The sequence below is a fragment of the Ranitomeya imitator genome, chromosome 1 (assembly GCF_032444005.1).
Source record: "Ranitomeya imitator isolate aRanImi1 chromosome 1, aRanImi1.pri, whole genome shotgun sequence".
NCBI classification, from domain to species: domain Eukaryota; kingdom Metazoa; phylum Chordata; class Amphibia; order Anura; family Dendrobatidae; genus Ranitomeya; species Ranitomeya imitator.
This window is the reverse complement of record NC_091282.1, coordinates 111682079-111705314: the sequence shown is the minus strand read 5'-3', so window position 1 is coordinate 111705314 and position 23236 is coordinate 111682079. Positions and strand designations below refer to the sequence as shown.

Here is a 23236-nt window from a genome sequence, read left to right as displayed (position 1 = left end):
TCAAATGAGAATCTCTCAGTCTCTAGTGGGTCTCATAACAGGCTCAGTTTAATATTAGGCAAGATCACGTTAAATAAAATATATATAAAAAACAACAACAAATAATAATAATGACAGCCAGTCCGATAGATTTTGAAAGTAAGTACACATTGGCGCTAAAGGGGCGTTCTCAGCGTTTTTTGGCAGAATTGCACCATTCTCCTGCCTCCCGGCGTCCTGCTTGCCAGGCGGTGGAGTGCTCATGCTTGATTGACAGTCCAGACCAGTGGCATCATATATGCTCTATGATGCTGCAAGCAGAGGCAAGTATTGCAGGGGCACTGAAGCTGGCCAGCTCAACAGCATTTACAAGCTCTTATGTAAGGAGTTTGTAAGAGCTGCACTCCTTGCTTCTAGATCAACCACTGTTGATAGACTGCAGAGGTGGCCAGTAACCAGGCCAACAACTGGTACATATTACAATTAAAACTCCCATTGGTCTTGAGAATGGAAATGAACTTTATTAGGAAGCAAAATGCTAAGTTGCTTGCTTTTATAAGCACTTTACCATTTTAAGAATTTATGAAAATGAGCAGAAATCTTTAACAATTTCTGCATTTTGCATTGTGGACCCATTGACTTGTATTGGCTCTTTTAATGCGTGATACCAGAGAAAAACGGACATACATAGTAACATAGTAACATAGTTAGTAAGGCCGAAAAAAGACATTTGTCCATCCAGTTCAGCCTATATTCCATCATAATAAATCCCCAGATCTACGTCCTTCTACAGAACCTAATTGTATGATACAATATTGTTCTGCTCCAGGAAGACATCCAGGCCTCTCTTGAACCCCTCGACTGAGTTCGCCATCACCACCTCCTCAGGCAAGCAATTCCAGATTCTCACTGCCCTAACAGTAAAGAATCCTCTTCTATGTTGGTGGAAAAACCTTCTCTCCTCCAGACGCAAAGAATGCCCCCTTGTGCCCGTCACCTTCCTTGGTATAAACAGATCCTTAGCGAGATATTTGTATTGTCCCCTTATATACTTATACATGGTTATTAGATCGCCCCTCAGTCGTCTTTTTTCTAGACTAAATAATCCTAATTTCGCTAATCTATCTGGGTATTGTAGTTTTCCCATCCCCTTTATTAATTTTGTTGCCCTCCTTTGTACTCTCTCTAGTTCCATTATATCCTTCCTGAGCACCGGTGCCCAAAACTGGACACAGTACTCCATGTGCGGTCTAACTAGGGATTTGTACAGAGGCAGTATAATGCTCTCATCATGTGTATCCAGACCTCTTTTAATGCACCCCATGATCCTGTTTGCCTTGGCAGCTGCTGCCTGGCACTGGCTGCTCCAGGTAAGTTTATCATTAACTAGGATCCCCAAGTCCTTCTCCCTGTCAGATTTACCCAGTGGTTTCCCATTCAGTGTGTAATGGTGATATTGATTCCTTCTTCCCATGTGTATAACCTTACATTTATCATTGTTAAACCTCATCTGCCACCTTTCAGCCCAACATGTCTTTGCAAGTTTGGCACAGACACACGGTCCCTGAAAAAACATGGACATGTGAACGGCACCATAGAAAATAATGGGTAGGTGTTGTATCCATGAAAAAAAAAAAAAAAACGGATAGACCACGAACATCTGAATAAGGCCTTACACATAGTAAATGAATGGCGCAGAATGCCTGAGAAGAAATAAATAAGTGAATTCACCTTCTCAAGCGCCACATTTATTCCCTTCTCAATTTCAGGAGGAATTCTCAGGAGGATCACTTGGCACGCATCCTTCAGGAGAGGGAGGACGCTCCCAAATATCAGGACAGAAATAAAAAGGGAACACAGAGGATCAGCAATCAGCCAGCCAAACTGTCGAATCAATATGGTGGATACTATGACGCCCACGCTGCCTAGTGTGTCAGCCAGCACGTGTAGAAACACGCCTGAGGAGAGAGAGAAGAATGGTCATAGCAAACGACAACCCAACCTCGGACCTCACATCGTTTCAGAAATCCGCCAGAAAAGCTGCACTCACCGCGCATGTTTGCATTCATTCCTCCTCCACCTGATCCATGAGAATGACCATGGTTGTGCGCATGTCCGTGATCACTGTGTGAATGACCGTGTCCGTGACTGTGGCTATGGCCATGGTGTGAGTGGCCATGATCGTGCGAAGAACATCCTCCTCCTCCTCGGGAGCCACCGTGGGAGTGGGCATGACTAAAGGCACAAATACCAACGAGATTGACAAGAAGGCCCCCGACCGACACTGGCTGTTGAGAGACAGAAGAGACCGTTCAGTATTTGGACTGATATCTTCAGGTATGGCTAATGAGATTTTTGTTTCTACATGGTGTGTACAAGGTTGAAAAAATAAAAAAATAAAAAGTCGCCACTCTTCTACAGGCTCACCCTGAATCTAGTAAGGCTGTAATAACAATGTGAGCATGTTTTGCATGGTTTTCGTGAGTAAAACTTTTATTTTTTACAGTCCCCTTAAGTCATTATCAGTGCTTCATAATATAAGAATCCACTGCAACAAACTGAGAAGAATAAAGAAATTCCTGGCTGATAGAGCAAGCACGTTCAATTGCACAGGAACCCAGAAGTTAAGGAGGCAGCCATCACTAAGCAGCCAGCAGCTTCCTGGTATCCTACGTGATGGCATCTAATCTTCAGGCTCGGGACTACTAGAAACCTCTGGTGGCCGCTTATCTCCTTGGGGGTACAGAAGAATCAGGCATTTTGAAATATAGCTGCCCCGTACGACTCTCTGCCAATATCTGCCATTGTGAAGAGTCAGGTGACCCAGCACATGTAATGGTTCATGCAGACGAGCCAATACATTTGCAGGACTCTGGTCCGGTAGCCATATGAGTATAACATTGCCGCCGTAAGGGCATCCGTGCCAACTGCCTCCGACCTACTGGAATCCCTGTGCGCTTCTGATTTGTAAGATCGATGCATCGTCATCGTCGCAGTGTGACACACACATGACGTCTCATCAGGCCTGACAATCAGAAAAGGATATCTTGACTTTAGGGCCAGCTAATGGAGGTAGCAATCCTAAGAGTTCATGTCCTCTTCCTCACTGCATATTTAAAGGCGTTGTCCATTACTCGTACAACACCTTCTGAATCACAGTGCCCCCTTCCCCTAGTAAATTAATAACACTTATACTTACCTCTGGTGCCAACGATGTTCCAGCATTATCAGCAGTGGCTCTCCCGGGGATTGTGTGACATGGCTATGTCACGCGATCCCTGCTGCCAAATAGCACTGACTTCACTCCTATGGACCCGACTGCCATCTGGAGGAAGTGTGAGCTGCGGCTGTTCTCGCTTCCTTGGGATATCTTGATTTGTCCGAAGGAAGGGACAGCAAGCGAAGACAGAGCTGGCCACAAAACTCGCGTGATAATTCCTGAGAGAGCTGGCACCAGAGGAGACTAAGTGTGGTTATTTTACTGGGGGGGAAACAGTGATTCACAAGGGGTTGTCCAAATAGTTGACAATCCATTTAAATTGCCCGAGGAGCACTGCACGGCCTATGAATCTCGTTCCCCTTCTATATATCCTACATGATTCTGCAATCCATACATATTGAGGCATAGGGTTAGCCCAATATATCTGGACAAGCCCTCATAATGATAAATGGAAACGTCTGCACTTACTGTTAACATATCGGTATTGATGTCAGGGGGATCAAAGATCCGGCCCACAGCCTCAATAAACACAAAGAATGAGATCACCACCAGGAAGAGGCCATTAATAAACCCGGACAGTATTTCCACTCGGCCGTACCTAAAAAAAATAAATAAAAAAAGTCACCACAAATATGTAATATACAATGTTAGTATACCATGGGTATATGGTGCGGGGACACGCCATATGACATCTATAGAGAAATGCGCGTTCTTACCCATAAGAGAATATACGTGTTGCTTTCCATCGGGTCATTAGTGCAGCAATAAGTCCCATGACGAGAGCAGAGCAATCGAACAACATGTGGAAACCATCAGATAACAATCCAAGACTATTGGTCCACACGCCATAGAAAATCTCCACAAATGTGAACGCCTAAAAATCAGATTAAGAAGATGAATCCAACAGCAGAGAACAGAATATGGGCCATGACACTGGCTGTGCTCTAAACAGACATGCAGCCTCTTAGACACACCTTACTCTACACTTATATTCTGCGCAATTAACACTGCAACAAGGAAAAGCCGTGGAATTGTGGATTTATTCAGTATCGAGTGTGAGCGCCACGTGCAGAAATCCCTGCACTTACACACCTTGGTTGGTTGTCTGAGGAATGTTGTGCCACGCAAATCATCAAGATTCGTTGCTGGCAGTTCCTTTTGTAATTGCCAACCAATGACGTCTCAAATGTGCTCAATGGAAGACGGGTCCGAAGACACTGCAGGCCATGGAAGCACACTTAGGCCACGCATTTGCCACCAGTAGAAAGTGCAAAATGCGACATGGTGTGGTGCTGAAAAATGGCTCTCTGCACACTTTGGAGAAATGGTCGTACTACTGGTCCCGCATCCAAATCAATGAAGACTAAGGCTATGTGCACACTTTGCAGATTCCACTGCGGATTTTTCCGCAGCGGAATTGCAAAATCCGCAGTGAAAACCCATCGCGGTTTTTACTGCGGATTTATCGCGGTTTTTACTGCGTTTTCTTCTGCGGATTTTCAACTGCAGTTTTCTATTGGAGCAGCTGAAAATCCGCAGAAAAGAAGTGACATGCTGCGGAATGTAATCCGCAGCGTTTCCGCGCGGATTTTTCTGCAGCATGTGCACAGCGTTTTTTGTTTCCCATAGGTTTACATTGAAATGTAAACTCATGGGAAACTGCTGCGGATCCGCAGCGGTCAAATCCGCTGCGGATCCGCAGCAAAATCCGCAAAGTGTGAATATAGCCTAAAGGGGTGCGTGGCCTAAATATGCTACCATGGCCTGCAGCATCTCCAGACATGACTCCCATTGAGCACATTTGGAATATCATTAGTCAGCAATTGCAAAGGGAGCTGTCAGCAGCGGATCTTGATGATTTGTCAAAGTGATTGCCACTCATACGTATTATTGATATACAAATGATGAAAAAATAAAAAAATAATTTTCATAATATTTCAATTTATTGAGTAATATCAATCCTGCGAGTTCCATAATGTCATGACTTTTCCTTCTTAGTGTTGCAATGTTGAGGAGTGTATACACACACAACAAGCATGGGAAATCTTAATCTTTTAGCACCGAGGTCCTTAGAGGTTGTTGTGACTCAGTGATAATGTTGCCCATCAGAAGCAGTACCCACCAGATTTAGACACAGGAAATAGAAGATCTGTCTGGAGTCATACTCTTCGAGAATCTGTTTTAGTGAATCCTTTATAAACCTTGGCATGGACGGGGATGTGCTGTGCAGGGCATCTCCCATAAAGGTATAGAGGGGTGTCCCTTCAGGCGAGTACCCTACAAGGGTGCCTTTCTGTCCTTTCCTGGAGGCAGATGCCAGGATATTTGCAGCTGTAGGACAAATGAAAACAGAACCGTAAGTACACTGAGATTATACATTATATGTAGCAAAAAACAAATAGCCCTATAGTGTGAAGTCCTACAGTCTCATTGTGCTGCTGTACAATACTTAACCCAGGTGCCATGTATACAAAACTATTGGCATGGAGCAAGCCATGTTTTTTCCCCTCTTAGATTCTGTATAAACCTTCATATAAATCAGAGGCGAGGTAACAATTCATAGGTGTATAACTACTTCGCTCTTCTAAGTTTAGGGTAGTACGTAGTGAACATTGGCAATACCCCTGGCAAAGCACGGCTGCTAAGTTTCAGCTAAGCCCAAGATCAGGAGGTATTTTACCACTGTAACCAGGGCTTTCATGGCTGTCCTAGTTACAGTGGAAAATTACAAAATAAAAAAATAACTATAAAGACAAAAGGTAGGTAGATTGGCTCACTCGGCTGACACGGATGTAGTCATGGGAACACTGTGTCTTTAAAGGATGCACTTGGTTTATGCTGTATCCAATAAATCAAGTTTTAAAACACAAAATAAACATGGCCCTCTGGGCAAAACAGCAAAACAAAATAAAATGGTAGCACTACGTGCAGTCCTTGCATTAGTGAGGGTCAGCCCACTCAGGGTTAGCAATGTCCTTTAACACGAACCACGTGCACAAAACACTTTCCTGGAGTCTTCCTCTCCAGGCACTCAACAACCCAGACTGTCCGTGGAGTTCAGCTATTTAAGCGCAGACTATGTGACTCCTCACCCATGTGACTGATCACATGACTGTGACATCACACCGGTCCTGTCCGCACACTGCTGTGCCGACTCTGCAGGTGGAGAGAAGGTGGACAACCTCCCACCCTCTCTATGGTTCTCCACATAAAAAAACAGCCCATTATGCAACTTATCTTAATCCTCACAATACTTAATGTGCTGGAGGAAAAAACTCTGGATTTTATATCTCCGACACCATTAGGTGTAGTGAAATATATCTCCCCTCCAGCACTTTACCAGTGACTTTGCTGCCTGAATTTTCATTCATTTGTGTTAATATAATCTGTTTATACTGTGACAGTCACATCACAGAAACGGTTTGGGGCTTCAGTTTGCATAGGGAGGTCAAATTAAGTCAAAAAGTTTAATAGCATATTACTCGGTTAGCCAAAAATAAAAAGTGTAGCGGGCAACTCATGTATATTACTGGAAACTGGTCAGCTCCGATAACTGTAAAATATAATAGATATAGGGTTAATCTGTAGGTTAACAGTTTACTGAACGTGCAGCACCTGGGAGAAAATGAACTTTATTTCTCCAGGGAGCCGGCGGCTTTCAGTCAGAGAGGTGTGTCGACGCAGTAAGCATGCCATGAGACATGGACTGACAGCTCACTCTGCGTAGATACATTGCAGAGCCAGTCGTCAAATAAAGTGCCCTCTCTGACAGGGTCTGGCCAAGCTCTAGTGGCTGAGCGCCATGGAAACCAGCAGTACTCTATAAAAGATAAAAGTTCTCACACAATGAGAATGACAGCAGATAGAAAAAACAACGCAATTTCAATCTTGCTTATTTTCATGCCGACTATATAATTAAAGCAAATTAAAAAAAATGACCATACCCCTTTAAAAGTATGGTCAGCACAGAATGACTGTTCAAACTAAGTGCAGGCGCTCAGTGCTTCATGGCGCGACCAATCATTTATATACACCTTCCCACCTGCTTGGTTTCCATCCATCTCTGCCCTGTCAATCAAAGATGGGGTCGAGGTGAAGATAGAGGGAGAAAGAGACAGGTGGGAAGGTGAATATAAATGATTGGTTGCCATGAAGCACCGAGCGACAGGACTCTGTCAACATAGAACGACTGTTCAAACTACCGTAAGTCCCTTTAAATGGGTTGTCTTGATTTTTTCTCTAGGCATGGATGGTTTTAGAACAAAAAAAACGGAGGTATACTCTCCTTCAACAACCTCCATGGATCCAGCACAGGCTGCTCTAGAGGTTTGTGCCAGATCTGGAAGTGAAGTCTACTTCATTCTACTGTCACAAAGACTTCAGCAGCCTATGATTGGCTGCAGCGGTCAGGTGACTGGAAGAACATGTCATTGGATGTTTCTCTTTCGCTCCTTTCCAGTCACAGGTTACAGCGGTCCTGATGACTTCCCAAGTAAAGCAGACATCACTTCCAGAGCTGGTGCGACCTCCCTCCGGATCGGCCTGTGCTGGGTTTACAGCGGGGCTGTTAGGAGAGTACGATACCAACTATTGTTAAAGAACCGTTATTAAATCGGATATAGAATTATGCAGATACTGGAATGTAATCAACATCTAGCATGTCTATGGGCTGAAACACGACATCATAGCGCCACCTTGTGGTCCAATGGTGGAACTACAAACATTTTCAAGTTAGAGCTTATTCCGATGAGAGTAAAATAAATTTGTGCTGTCCGTCCGTGTCACAGACCACGCGTGGCAGATGTGGACTGATGGTTTGTGTGGAAAACAGATAGCGGCATGTACTAGTACTACTTTGGTAAGTTTTACGGACCATAATAATGGATGCATCGTGGATGAATGTGCAGAGCTGCACAAGGAGCCGGACACGTCCATTGCAATCAGTACCACTCACTATTGCAGAAAACACACAAGGTCAAACCTGGACTTGGTTGGAGCCGTCCTTACCACTACGACTTACATAACAAGAAGAACACGGCGCTGACCACCACCCCTCCGGACAGCACGTGTTCAGTACTCGGCTGGTGCGCTGGTTTATTCATCGCTCGGAGCTGGTCAGTGATAGGATGAGTCCAGAAATTGCCAAGAAGCAGCGCGCTCAGGGCGATGACAAAGAACCCGTAGCGGGCACACTTTGATATTTCCATCTTAACCGCGCACACAGACTCCACGTAGAAATCCAGAATCATGACGGAGAAAATGACGGTGACGAATGGCATTACCAGGGACCACCAAGACTCCACTTTGCTCTGAAATGAGGGAAAACACAACATTATTGGACCAGCAGTGATAGTTTATAACCAAGGACCTGGAAGTGTGTCATGTCCCTGAATGCTGATAACCTGCAGATTAATGGCGCTCTAAAGCTGTCCGGCCGTCGCACTGGGAGGAAATGACCTTTATTCCTCCCTGCGTCCTCCGGCTTTCAGTCATAGACGGGCGGAAACAGTCAGCGCTCAGTACATAGTGAGTGCCGGCAGTAACCATGTCCTGGCCCATTGATTACCAGCTTACTCTGCTCCGAGAAGTGCCGGGACGTGAATAAAGCCGCCACTCACTATGTACTGAGCCGTAACCTTACAACGGTATGACACTGCAGATTGACCCAATATATGCAGGTACTAGCATTTTGGCATACTATTAGTTTCCCTTTAAGATGACCTTTTACCAAATTTTCCATGTTGAACTGAGCACACGATGTAATAATGGCTGCAGAGTGGAATAAGTAGAATAAAATGTTTTTTTTTTTTTTTTTTTTAAATTTCACCTCTCTGTTGTGGATACATCAGCAATCAAAGTATTCAGCCTCTTAGGAGTTAACTTTGCCAATATCTCCACGATGGAGGGGTAAAATAAAAAAAAAATTGTGGATTAAACATCAATTTTTGCAACCGTGTTTCATTAAAACTTCAGCACCGTTTTCCTTTTATAGCCGTATGAGCGAAAAGAATCTGTCAGCGAGCTCGTTTACACCGGGAGTTTGTAACTCGTCTTTTCCCCTGCCCAGGTCAGCCGATTTATGATCACATGAAGGCTGAGCTACCTTTGTGGCTATAAATCCAATGAAGAGCTCAGAAAAACAGATCAAAGAGCTCCAAATTCTCCCGTCGGAAGGAGCTCACTAATGGATTCTCAGTTAACTCATTCAGCAACCAACAAAATGCAAGAAAAAAAAAAAGCCTGCACAAACGGTACATGCAAATGTGTTAATGAAACCAGTTATTTTTTTGTTTCTTTAGCACAATAAAATCCATGTATTTAAATAAGAAACTAATGCGCAGATCGTTCATTCCCAGCCATAAGGACAGACCAGTCCAAGGCTGAGCTCACTGAGGAGTTGCAGACAGATCTGGCTTCTCGCTTCCTTTATCTAATGTAATATGTAAGAACCAGCTGTCGTCTAACACGTGGTGTCTACAGATGGGCACGGCCATTACCTCGGTAGTTGCAGTGAGTACGATGACCCATGGGCACAGCAATACGACAGAGACGAGGTGAGACAACGCTTGCAGACGCTTGGCTCCACCGATATCTAGAGAAAGCTTTCTGGAAGCTGCGTGGAAACCAACATTGAAACATAAAGCCAAGACCAGCAGCAGCACTCCGCCCTGAAAACAACAGGAAAACACAGGCACGGCCATGAATACATCCTTCTAATACAGGGGAAAAAAAGTCAGAAAGAAACTGCACAGATCCAGACAAAGTAGAGACGTAATGGAGAAATGTCAGACATGGTCACATGCAACGCAGCGTCATATCTGTACGGTACGCCGTAAGGACGGTTTCACATAAGCGTAACAAAAGTCGCCAGCTTTTGTCCAAAAAACAAAAACAAAACCCTTTTGCTTGTGTATTGGATAGTGCATGTCCGGTTTTAAATATCCATATCGCATCTGTGTCCGTTTTATACATCCGTATGGAATATAGGCTTTACATGAACAATAGAGGTCAAACACACTTTCCTTAATCTTAACTGTAAAGGATTGATGTAAAAAAAACACGGTCCCCCGCATGTGATCAGATTTATCTGCGCCCACTAACTTAATCCAGAATAAGGGTTAATTCTCATTGCATGCTGTGATCTTATTACAACCCCTGGCAAAAATTATGGAATCACCGGCCTTGGAGGATGATCATTCAGTTGTTTAGTTTTGTAGAAAAAAAAAAAAAGCAGATCACAGACATGGTACAAAACTAAAGTCATTTCAAATGGCAACTTTCTGGCTTTAAGAAACACTAAAAGAAATCAAGAACAAAAATGTGGGAGTCAGTAATGGTTACTTTTTTAACCAAGCATAGGGGAAAAATTATGGAATCACCCTGTAAATTTTCATACCCAAAAATTACACCTGCATCAAATTAGATCTGCTCGTTAGTCTGCATCTAAAAAGGAGTGATCACACCTAGGAGAGCTGTTGCACCAGGGGGACTGGCATGAATCATGGCTCCAACATGAGAGATGACAATTGAAACAAAGGAGAGGATTATCAAACTTTTAAAAGAGGGTAAATCATCACGGAATGTTGCAAAAGATGTTGGTTGTTCACAGTCATTGTGTCTAAAATCTGGACAAAATACAAACAACATGGGAAGGTTGTTAAAGGCAAACATACTGGTAGACCAAGGAAGACATCAAAGCGTCAAAACCAGAAACTTAAAGCAATTTGTCTCCAAAACAGGAAATGCACAACAAAACAAATGAGGAACGAATGGGTGGAAACTGGAGTCAACGTCTGTGACCGAACTGTAAGAAACCGCCTAAAGGAAATGGGATTTACATACAGAAAAGCTAAACGAAAGCCATCATTAACACCTAAACAGAGAAAACAAGGTTACAATGGGCTAAGGAAAAGGAATCGTGGACTGTGGATGACTGGATGAAAGTCATATTCAGTGATGAATCGCGAATCTTCATTGGGCAAGGTGATGATGCTGGAACTTTTGCTTGGTGCCGTTCCAATGAGATTTATAAAGATGGCTGCCTGAAGAGAACGTGCAAATTTCCACAGTCATTGATGATATAGGGCTGCATGTCAGGTAAAGGAACTGGGGAGATGGCTGTCATTACATCTACTATATAATTGTCTAAGGGTCACTTCCATCTGTCTTTCTGTCACAGATATTCATTGGTCGCGGCCTCTGTCTGTCATGGAATTCCAAGTCGCTGATTGGTCTTGGCTGTTTTGCCGCGACCAATCAGCGACAGGCACAGTCCGGAAGAAAATGGCCGCTCCTTACTCCCCGCAGTCAGTGCCCGGCACCCGCATACTCCCCTCCAGTCACTGCTCACATAGGGTTAATGCCGGCGGTAACGAACCGCGTTATGCCGCGGGTAACCCACTCCGTAACCGCTACTATGAACCCTGTGTGTCCCCAACTTTTTACTATTGATGCTGCCTATGCGGCATCAATAGTAAAAAAATGTAATGTTAAAAATAATAAAAAAACAAAAAACCTTGCGACACTGCCAAGTCATCTGGGTAATTTCGCAATGCATTCTGGGAACGGAAGATGGCGGCAGCCGCGCACCTATCGCCGGAGCTTCGGTGGATCCCAGGGGGTGAGTATATAACTATTTTTTATTTTCATTATTTTTTTAACAGGGATACGGTGCCCACACTGCTGTATACTACGTGGGCTGTGTTAGATACCGCATGGCTGCTATATACTACATAGGCAGTGTTATATACTACGTGGGCTGTGCTATATATTACGTGGCCACTGTTATATACTGCGTGGGCTGTGCTATATATTATGTGGCTACTGTTATATACTGCGTAGGCAGTGTTATATACTACGTGGCTGCCATATACTGCGTGGGCTGTGCTATATATTATGTGGCCAGTGTTATATACTGCGTGGGCTGTGCTATATATTACGTGGCTACTGTTATATACTGCGTGGGCTGTGCTATATATTATGTGGCCACTGTTATATACTGCGTGGGCTGTGCTATATATTATGTGGCCACTGTTATATACTGCGTAGGCAGTGTTATATACTACGTGGCTGTTATATACTGCGTGGGCTGTGCTATATATTACGTGGCCAGTGTTATATACTGCGTGGCCTGTGTTATATACTACATCGCCTGTGTTATATACTGCGTGGCTGCTATATACTGCGTGGGCTGTGTTACATAGTACGTGGGCTGCTATATACTGCGTGGGCACTGTTATATAGTACGTGGCTGTGTTATATACTGCGTGGCCACTGTTCTATATTGTGTGGCCTGTATTAACGCATCGGGTATTCTACAATATGTATGTATATAGCAGCCACATAGTATATAGCACAGGCCATGTAGTATTTGTCTGCTATATACTACATGGCTCCTATATACTACATGGCCTGTGCTATATACTATGTGGCTGCTATATACATACATAAATAAATACATATTCTAGAATACCCGATGCGTTAGAATCGGGCCACCATCTAGTCTTCAATAAATGCAGAAGTTTATGTTGATATTTTGGACACTTTTCTTATCCCATGAATTGAAAGGATGTTTGGGGATGATGAAATGCAAATTGCCTCTTCTGAGAAAAAGAGGACTTAAACTCTATAGCGCCACCTGTTGGAAGTAGCGATCCTACAAGTCACAATCAACTCTTTACCGAGTCGTATAATATGACTTAGGATAAAAGCCAAATCAGTATCTCAATTCGCAGACACGAATGGACATGGGGATGATGAAATCATCTTTCGAGATGATAATGCATCCTGCCATAGAGCAAAAACTGTGAAAACATTCCTTGAAAAAAAGATACATAAGGTCAATGTCATGGCCTGCAAATAGTCCGGATCTCAATCCAATTGAAAATCTTTTTTGGAAGTTGTAGAAAATGGTCCATGACAAGATTCCAACCTGCAAAGCTGATCTGGCAACAGCAATCAGAGAACGTTGGAGCCAGATTGATGACGAGTACTGTGTGACACTAAATAAGTCCAGGCCTCAGAGACTACAAGCTGTTATAAAAGCCAGAGGTGGTGCAACAAAATACTAGTGATATTTTGGAGTGTTTGTTTGTTTGTTGTTCATGATTCATATTTTTTTCCTCAGAATTGAGTGATTCCATAATTTTCCCCCTATGCTTGGTTAAAAAAAAGTAACCATTACTGACTACCACATTTTTTGTGCTTGATTTCTTTTAGTGTTTCTTAAAGCCAGAAAGTTGCCATTTGAAACGACTTTAGTTTTGTGCCATGTCTGTGATCTGCTTTTTTTCTACAAAATTAAACAACTGAATGACCATCCTCTAAGCCCGGTGATTCCATAATTTTTATCAGGGGTTGTATATACAGACCGTTGGTCCACGTGTGTTTGTGCTCTACCGCATTACCTGGCATTGGTCTATGTGCTGTCAGCATACAGAATCACCCGGACACACTATACTTGGTCTGAACGAGCCCTAAATGTGTGATAAATGTAGGGCCTGCCTTTATGACCCGCACCCATCAACCTATTCCAACCCCGTCCAGCCCGATGGCTGCACAAGTTATTGGACAGGTCAATAAGATCGTGGCGTCAGACCAGATCACTGTCCTACTGTTTCTAGGACTCCAATACACGTGATAAAGCGTTACTAAAGGGGAGATTCACAGCAGACATGTCCTAAATGTCAATTATAGGAATACCCCTTTAACAGAGTGGAGTTGCAATTCTCGGCCCAGCCGGTGACCTGGAGTGGCGCTGCACAGGAAAAAGCCCGGAAGGACATTAATCCCTTTATTCTTGAAGATGTAGTGGTCAGATCCCCACATCCATCTTACGGCTATCCAGGCGACCCACACTCAGGAACAGCAAGTTCACCACGACTCCTTCCCCACATAACCAGGCAGAGTCAAGAGCATGGCTACTGTAGCAATAAAGGCAGCCATATTGGTTGATATCCAGCCTTCTCAGAGACATCTACAGTACATCACAAAAATGAGTACACCCCTCACATTTTAGAAAATATTTTTATTTTATTCATGGGACAACAATGAAGATCTGACACTTTGATACAATGTAAAGTAGTCAGTGTACAGCTTGTTTATCAGTGTAAATTTGGTGTGTCCTCTAAATAACCCAACACACAGCCATTCAGGTCTTACCAGCTGCCAATAAAAGTGAGTACACCCCTAGGTGAAAATGGCCAAATATTGCCCAACGTGTCACTATTTTGTGTGGCCACCATTATTTTCAACCACTCCCTTGACTCTATTGGCATGGAGTTTACTAGAGCTTCATAGGTTGAAATCCTCTTCCACCTCTCCATGACGACATCATGGAGCTGGTGCATGTTGGAGACCTTCACCTTCCATATGAGGATGCTCCATAGACGCTCTATAGGGTTTAGGTCTGGACACATGCTTTGCCAGTTCAGCACCTTCACCATCATCAGTCTCTTTAGCAAGGCAGGGGTGGTCTTGGAGGTGTTTGGGGTCGTTATGTTAGAATACTGCCCTGCAGCCTAGGTTCCGAATCGAGGGAGATCATGCTCTGTATCAGTATTTAACAGTACATGTTGGCATTCATGGTTCCCACAGTGAACTGTAGCTTCCCACAGTTGGCAGCTCTCCTGCAGCCCCAAACTATGACACTCCCACCACCATGCTTGACTGTAGGCAGGACACATTTGTCTTTGTACTCCTCACCTGGTTGCCGCTACACACGCTTGACACCATCTGAACCAAATCAGTTTATGTTGGTCTCATCAGACCACAGGACTTGGTTGCAGTAATCTATGTCCTCAGTCTGCTTGTCTTCAGCAAAGTGTTTGTAGGCTTTCTTGTGCATCATCTTTAGAAGAGGCTTCCTTCTGGTAGGACAGCCATGCAGACCAATTTGATGCAGTGTGTGGCGTATGGTCAGAGAACTGACATGCTGGCTCCCTACTCCTTTACCCTCTGCAGCAATGATGACAGCATTCATACAGAGACAACCTCTGGATATTACACTGAGCACGTGCACTCAGCTTCTTTGGTTGGCCATGGCAAGGCCTGTTCTCAGTGGAACCTGTCTTGTTTCAACTGCTGTATGGTCTTGGCCACCGTAACGCTGCAGCTCAGGTTCAGGGTGATGGCAAACTTCTTATAGCTTATGCCATCTATATGTAGAGCAATGATTCTTTTTTTCAGATCCATGCAGAAAAAAGCCGGCATGCTGAATTTCCAGTAACCAGTATGAGAGCGATAACACCAAATTTTACACATGAGACCTTGTAACAATAAGTCACAGGACACCGTGAGGAAAAACAGCCAATTGGGAACAATTTGGCTATTTTCACTTAGGGGTGTGCTCAACTTTTGCTCCCAGCAGTTTAGACATTAAGGGCTGTGTGTTGAGTTAATTAGAAGCCACAGCATATTTACTGTTATACAAGCTGCACTCTGACTACAGGGTCAGATCTTCAGTATTGTCCCATGAAAAAATATAAACATATTTACAAAAATGCGAGGGGTGTACTCACTTTTGTGATATACTGTACCTATACATAACTTGTCTCGGACTATCCTAATTTATGACGACAGACTTGGCCCCTTGGTTTGCGAGCGCTGATGAAATCTGTGTCCATTTGAGAATACGGAGCGTGTTCCCAAACACCACCGAACACAGGACAGTACGAGACTTCTGCACCCGTCGCATACATCATTTTGTTCCGTACACGCAAAGATGGCAACAAAACCAAAAAAACTACAAATAGAGGATACAGACAGAGGGCACCAGAAAGACATTATTTTTTACTGAAGGTTCGGAATCAAAAGAGGTCAGGAAATTCCAGGAGATTCTTCTTACCTTGTGGTCAGCAACTCCTAAGAGGGAGAATGCAGTGTACAAGAAATGAGTAAGTGCACTGTCATGGTGTCCTTCAGCTAGATGAGTAACGTTAAGGGTTCTTAAGAAAGTGGGCATCAACTGGCCATAGAGGTCAGAGCAGATGGCATGTACCGCTGATGCCAAGACTGACCATCCCGTCTATACCCACAGAGGAGCAGCTGTCTTCTCATCCCAAGTGGCTGGGTCTCCCAAATTATTTCCCGGGTGGAACCTTCATCCGGACAGTGGCATAAACAAATACGTCTTTCCATCAATTTGCACATTTTCCGATGGAAACACATTGCATGAACTATTGTTCCTTTCTAGTACTCCACATGATTAGAACAGTAAAGTTCTCACTTTGAAACCTTTGCCCAAATAAGTGACCGGAACTTTAGGTTTAAGCATAACTCCGGCAGTTTTGTATTCAGCGCTGGAGTGGCGCTTCTGATCTAAGGTCCCTGCCCATAATCTTATGCTCACCCTCCATAGTCTTCACCTTTTATCGGCACCGCTCTGTTACTGCAAAGCCATCATGTGACCGGCTGCAACTTCTGACTGTTTGGAAGTAAGAAGTAACAATCACAAGCTGCCAATGTCAGTCTATGACCGCCAGAATGACGCCCTCATAGACTTACATTGAAAAGTGACCTCCAGCTTGCTCCATGAAACACGGGAGCGATCTGGCAGGTCACAAACTGATGAAGATCGACGGTAGTGGCGGTGACAGAAGGTGAAGATGGCGGCGGGTTAGTATGAGATTAGAAGCACCACTCCAGCGCTGCAATAAAAGAAATGCTTTACGTTTCCACAATGAGTGTTTCACTGTGCAATAAACGCAGCGTTTTACAGTTTCAGCAAAATGAATGGGATTTATAGAAATCTCATGCCCACCATGCTTTTCTTTTTTCTACGCTGCGTAAACTGACCTGCGGTGTTTTTGAAACACACAACATGTCAATTTCTCTTGCGGGTACGCTGAACTTTATGTTCGGATAGAACAGAGAAAAGAAAAACATTTAAGAACAAAAGTTGCCAGAACATCCTGTGTGTCGTCATCCTCAATAACTAGGCGGGTTCATGCATTTCTAAAAGATGTCGCTTGCCCATACTCTAAGAGAGGGGGGATTGCCCATACTGTAGATTTCCAAGGTAGAGAGAAAAAAAAAGCAATCTCAAAACAATAGAAAAGGAGGAAAGCTCATGAAGTGGAAATAAATATAGAATCGGAACTGCGCCGATACGGAAACTAATGCCCTGAATACACAAAGACCATACATCCAGCCTGTATTACTGAAAGGGACACTCTCACAACAGAAAAATATAAAATGAAGTCCAAGCTAGAAATAGCATATCTGGGGGCCTGAACATGAAGGAAAGAATAAAGATTGCAATCTGAAACTCATTGCATTTTTTAAAACTAAAAAAATATTCATTAATATATGTGAGGTGAAATATGCTTCGAACAGGCAAGAAAAAGGTTTCCCTCACAGAAAGCAGCAGCTGTGATCCCCTGCTGTCCTGCCTGTATACTCTCTTTTTCATCCTCCCTAGCCAGGAGCTGTGGTATGATCAGACCATGTTCCTGTACTGTACGAATATCTCACCACAGGAACAGTTTTTTTTTTAATTGTGGAACTTATTTTTAATCAATGGTAAAGTATCAATCTTGGAATAAAGTGTACTTTGCTAGTGGGTCAGCCCCGTTATTATTCATAGATTTATGTTAACGCTCTGTAGATGGCACAATCTGTATGATAAATATAGTTATCATAATGCAGGCACTGCGTGTGCCTCTCAAAAGTACCAGATATCATCTGTCCTCCAGAAGTGAAGGCACGAATGACGAGGTCACACTGACCAAACTGATACATGGGTACCATTAGATTCCGAAACTCCAGAGGCATCACAAAAGGATACGGTGCTCAGCAATTTTAGCCATCAGGTCATCGTTGTCGAAGAGTAGTAAACATACAACAGCAATGATGAAAAATGCAGCACCCCGAGTCTGAGGAAATAGAAACACGAGTCAATAAACGTTAATATCACCAGCAGAAGACGCTGCAAACTGCTAGACAGTCATTAAACATGTCACCAATTTTTTAAGAAAATATAAATTCTAAAGGTGCTATTGACATGAAATTCTCAACAGATGTCAGCAACGACCCATCCAATCCACAAAGGCAAAGAAATCAAACTACAGATGTTCATAAACTAACTTATGTGTAATAATGAGAAAAAAAATATTGAACACAGTTACTGAAATTTATTTAATACTTTGTACAAAAGCCTTTGTTGGAGATGACAGCTTCAAGATGCCTCCTGTTGGGGAAACTAGTCACAGGCATTGCTCAGTTGAGATTTTGGCTCCTTCTTCCATACAAACATTCTTCAAATCCGGAAGGTCCCGTGTGCTCCTTCTGTGAACTCTGAGCTTTAGTTCCTCCCATAAATTTTCTATTGGACTCCGGTCCGGTGATTGGCTCGGCCATTCTAACAGCTTAATTTTCCTTTCTCTGAAACCAATTGGGAGTTTCCTGGGCTGTGTGTTTGGGATCATTGTCTTGCTGAAATGTCCACCCTTATTTCATCTTCACCATCCTGGTAGATGGCAGAAGATTCAAGTAGAAGAATGTCTCAGTACATTTGTCCATTCATCCTTCCTTCAATTATATGAAGTTGGCCTGTGACATATCCACACCATGATGTTCCCACCTCCAAACTTCACTGTTGGTATGGTGTTTTGGGGATGATATGCAGACCTTTTGGTCAGCAATGGAGTCTTGCTTGGTCACCATGCACACAGGCCACGGAGGATGAGTGCATTACTTATAGTTTTCTTTTAAATAATTGTACCTGCTGACTCCAGGTCTTTCTGTAGCTGTCCATTGGTGGTTCTTGGCTCTTGAACAACTCATCTGATAATTATTTTCACTCCTGTCCGAAATCTTGGCCAGTCTTGGCCGGTTTATGGTTAAATTATATTCTTTTCACTTCCTCATTACTGCCCCAATAGTGCTCACTGGAACCTTCGGTAAATTAGAAATTCTTCTGTAACCAATGCCATCAATGTTTTGCAACTATAAGGATGTTTTTTTTGTGTGGCACCTTGTTTAATAAGGGACCTTTTTACAGGCCATCAGTTGACCCAGCTGATATTTTCCACTAAGTGGCAGGATTGCTCACTAATTACTGATAGATTTCAGCATCATGACTATCCATGGCTTTTTGTACTTCATGTGTTCAATACGTTTTCCCTGTGTCATTTCTCATTAGGGTTCGCTCACACTAGCGCATCCAGAAAAACAGGATGATTTTTTTCCCACTTGTCATCTGTGTGCTGTCTGTATGCAATCTTTTTTTTTTCTTTTTCTTTTTTTTATAGTCAGCAGTTAGTACGGTAATCTTTTACAGGACCATTTACAGAGTTGTAATGTGTCCGTAAATATTGGATGCTGTACTGATGGTGCTGATGGTTTGACATCCAATTTTTCTCTCGCACCCATCTGATTTCGAAGAGAAATCACAGCATCTGCAAGTTTTTTCTCATGTCAAATACATCTGAGAAAAAAAACAAGCAGATCTGCAAGGCCTCATTGAATAACATTGGTCTGAGAGCAATCCGATTTTTTATCGGATTGCACTCGTCCGCATTATACGCCAGTGTTAGCAAACCCTTAATTTATGGACATTTATGGTTTTATTTCTTTGCCTGTGTGGAATGGACAGGTTGTTGCCGAAAACTGGTGAGAATTTCATGTCAATAGCATCTTTAGAAATATATTTATTTAGAAAATTTGTGACGTGTTCAGTACTTATTTCACCTGCTGTACCTCACATTTAGATTTTACAATTTTTCTTCCTCTCCATGTTTCAGTAGCCATAACGCATTTTATTTTTTTACTGACAAGGCTGTATGAGGTCTTGTTTTATGAGCGAGAAATTTTTATCCATATTATACAGAAAATAGCATAAATAAAAAAAAAATTATCTCGTATACAAAAAGACCTCATACAGCCATGTCAATAAAAAAAAAAAGAAAAGTTTTGGTTACTGAAATTATTTGAAATGCAAATATATAGTGGCATGTAAAAGCTTGGGCAGCCCTGGTCACAATTACGGTTATTGTGAACAGTGAAGCAAGTTGAAGATTAAATGATCTCTAAAAGGTCTAAAGTTAAAAAGATGACAAGTGCTTTTTTTACATTTTAAAAATTTACAAAACGGAAAATGATGCAATGATGCAAAAATTTGGGAACCCTGCATAGTTAGTACCTAGTAGCAGGTATCACAGCTTGTAATTGCTTTTTGCAGACAAAGTTTTACATTCTTGTTTGTGGGATATCATCCATTCTTTCTTGGAAAACAGCCCCCCCGTAGAAGCCCAACATTCGAAACGTGCGTTGGGGCATCGTCACGAAAGTATACCTGATATTCTGCCACATGGGTAAGCACTACAATACACTGAAGAATTGTGGATTGAGCTTTCATCTCACATTCATTCAAATAGTCTGCACCTTGTAACTACAGAGCAGGACTGGTATGTGAAGACACAGTCTCTTCATTTAAAGTCTTTCTTATGGTCTTATTTCATTACTATCCATGCATGTCCTGTTCCCTCCTGAGGGTTGGGAGCTGTAGTCTAAGGTGTCAGGTCCCCCTGTGGAGTATTATGTGACGGTTCTTTCTTAAATATGTCAATTTAATAGACCATTATTGATGGCTACGTTCTTTGTACGTATTCAATAGAAGCGAAGCAGGTGTATCGGCACCAGGAACTAATGGTATCGTGACAATCACATGTAAAACCAATCTCCAGAGCTATGCAGTACACTGAATGATTTGGGGTGCTCAACTAAACAAGCTTTTAAATCCAGGCATGAAGTGAGAGAAAGGCGGCACTCACCAAGTCGATGAAGAAAATGAGAAGTCCTTAATTCCTTACTTCAGGACATGGACAAGGGTATGCAGGGAAGCAGAGGAATGTGGGGAGACAAACAGGACGTTGCCATTTTGTGGTAATCCAACGCATTCTTGTTTGTGTGATTTTCATCCATTCTTCCTTGGAAAATTCTTCCAGTTCTGTGAGATTCCTGGGTCGTCTTGCATGCACTGCTATTTTGTACAGTAGGTCTAGCCACCGGTTTTCAATGATGTTCAGATCAGATGACTGTGAGGGCCATTGTAAAACCTTCAGCTTGCGCTCTTTGAGGTAGTCTATGGTGGATTTTGACGTGATTTAGGATCATTATCCGTTCGTAGAAGCCATCCTCTTTTCAACGTCAGCTTTTTTACAGATTGTGTTATGTTTGCATCAAGAATTTGCTGAAATTTCATTGAATCCATTCTTCCCTCTACCAGTGAAATGTTCCATGTGCCATTAGCTGCAACATAACCTTAAAGCATGATTGATCCACCCCAATGTTTAATGGTTGATGAGATGTTCTTTCCAGAAATGATGTGCCCTTTTTCTCCACACACACCTGATTATTGTGGCCAACGAATTTAGTTTAACCTTATTGATCCACAGGACCTGTTTCCAAAAATGCATCAGACGTGCTTAAATGTTCTTTTGCATAATTCTGACACTGAGTTTTATGGCGAGGATGCAGGAGAGGTTTTCTTCTGATGACTCTTTCTTGAAGGTCATATTTGTGCAGGCATCTCTGAACAGTAGAACAATGTATCACACCTGCAAAGTCTGCTAAATCTTTCTGAAGGTCTTTTGAAGACAAGCGGGGGTTCTGATTTGCCTCTCTAGTAGTGATGAGCGAGTGTGCTTGTTACTTGAGTTTTCCGAGCATGCTTGAGACTCAGAGTACTGCCGTTGCTTGGATGCGATGCTCGGATCCCTACCCACCATGTTTCGTGGATGTAATCCAGCCAATAAACATGGCTACAGTTTAACAGTGTATGACAGGCAATCCCTGCATCTTTCTTTAAACCACACAACATGCAGGGCATGGATCTGAGCATTGCATCCGAGCACTGGCAATATTTGGTTGAGACTCGAGCATGCTCGGAAAACTTGAGTAACGAGCACACTCGCTCATCACTACTCTCTAGCTATCCTACATGCAGCTCTCACTGAAATTTTGCTTGGTCTTCCCTACCTTATCTTGAACTCCACTGTTCCTGTTAACTGCTATTTCTTAATTACATTTCGAACTGAGAAAATGGAAACATGAAAATGCTTTGCCATCTTCTTATAGCCTTCTCCTGCTTTGTGGGCCTCCGCCATTTTCTTTTTCTGAGTACTAGGCAGCTGCTTAGAAGAACCCATGGCTGATGTCTTTTGGCACAAGATTAGTGGAGGCTGGGTTTTTAAAAAGGGAAATTTGCATCACTGGACCTTTCCTAATGATGAAAGTGAACAAGCCATAACCTTAAGTTAATTAAAGTCTGAAAATTTGGTAAAAGTTATCTAAGCACACAAATCTCTGAAAGGTGTCCAAACATTTGCATGTGCCATTTTCGTTGTCATTTTTAAAATGTGAAAAATTACATATATATTTATTTTTGCCCAAAATACAAATGAAATGTGTGATCTTTAACTTTACGCCTATTAGAGATAAGTACCGTAAGTTAAGAGATGAAATCAACTGTTCACAATAACAGTAATTTTGACCAGGCCACTGTAGAAAAAACAGAATCTATTTTCAGGATCATATTTTTCCTCATCGCATTTTAGTATGTATTCTAAAAAGAATATATATATATATATATATATATATATATATATATATATATATATATATATATATATATATATATATATATATATATATATATATATATATATATACTTTTTGCATGAGTGGAACAAGAAAGGAGAGGGAGACAGATGGAGGGAAATGGCCGGAGGTAGAGAATGAGCACAAGACAATTTCAAGTAGTCAATATTCTATATTTACTTTGTAATATAAAAAACACAATGGAAAGAGGCGACAAAAAGATGTCACACACACACACACACACAAAATACCTTGGACGGTACTCCGCTGGAACCAGTGAAGAGCACGGTCAGCAACGTCACAACTACAATATCACTATGTTCAAACAGCAGCAAAGTCCTAGAAAACAAAGAACATGAATCACAAGAGAGTAATCGACACTCATGCACATCACCAAGTGAGATACCAGAATATAAAAATGATATAAACGCCATCACT

The 23236-nt window shown here is 42.5% G+C and overlaps 1 protein-coding gene across 1 annotated transcript in view; it reads right to left on the bottom strand.

Annotated features, from left to right (window-relative positions):
- SLC30A5 (solute carrier family 30 member 5) overlaps nt 1–23236 on the bottom strand; it is a 41014-nt gene that overhangs the window by 2259 nt on the left and 15519 nt on the right. The window contains exons 5-14 of the mRNA XM_069749721.1: nt 23050–23137; nt 17985–18072; nt 16044–16120; nt 9697–9867; nt 8220–8508; nt 5322–5530; nt 3916–4073; nt 3668–3797; nt 2030–2267; nt 1711–1937 (exon numbers count right to left, since the gene is read on the bottom strand). Of these exons, the coding sequence (XP_069605822.1) occupies nt 1711–1937; nt 2030–2267; nt 3668–3797; nt 3916–4073; nt 5322–5530; nt 8220–8508; nt 9697–9867; nt 16044–16120; nt 17985–18072; nt 23050–23137 (1675 nt within the window). The remainder of the gene's footprint in view (nt 1–1710; nt 1938–2029; nt 2268–3667; nt 3798–3915; nt 4074–5321; nt 5531–8219; nt 8509–9696; nt 9868–16043; nt 16121–17984; nt 18073–23049; nt 23138–23236) is intronic.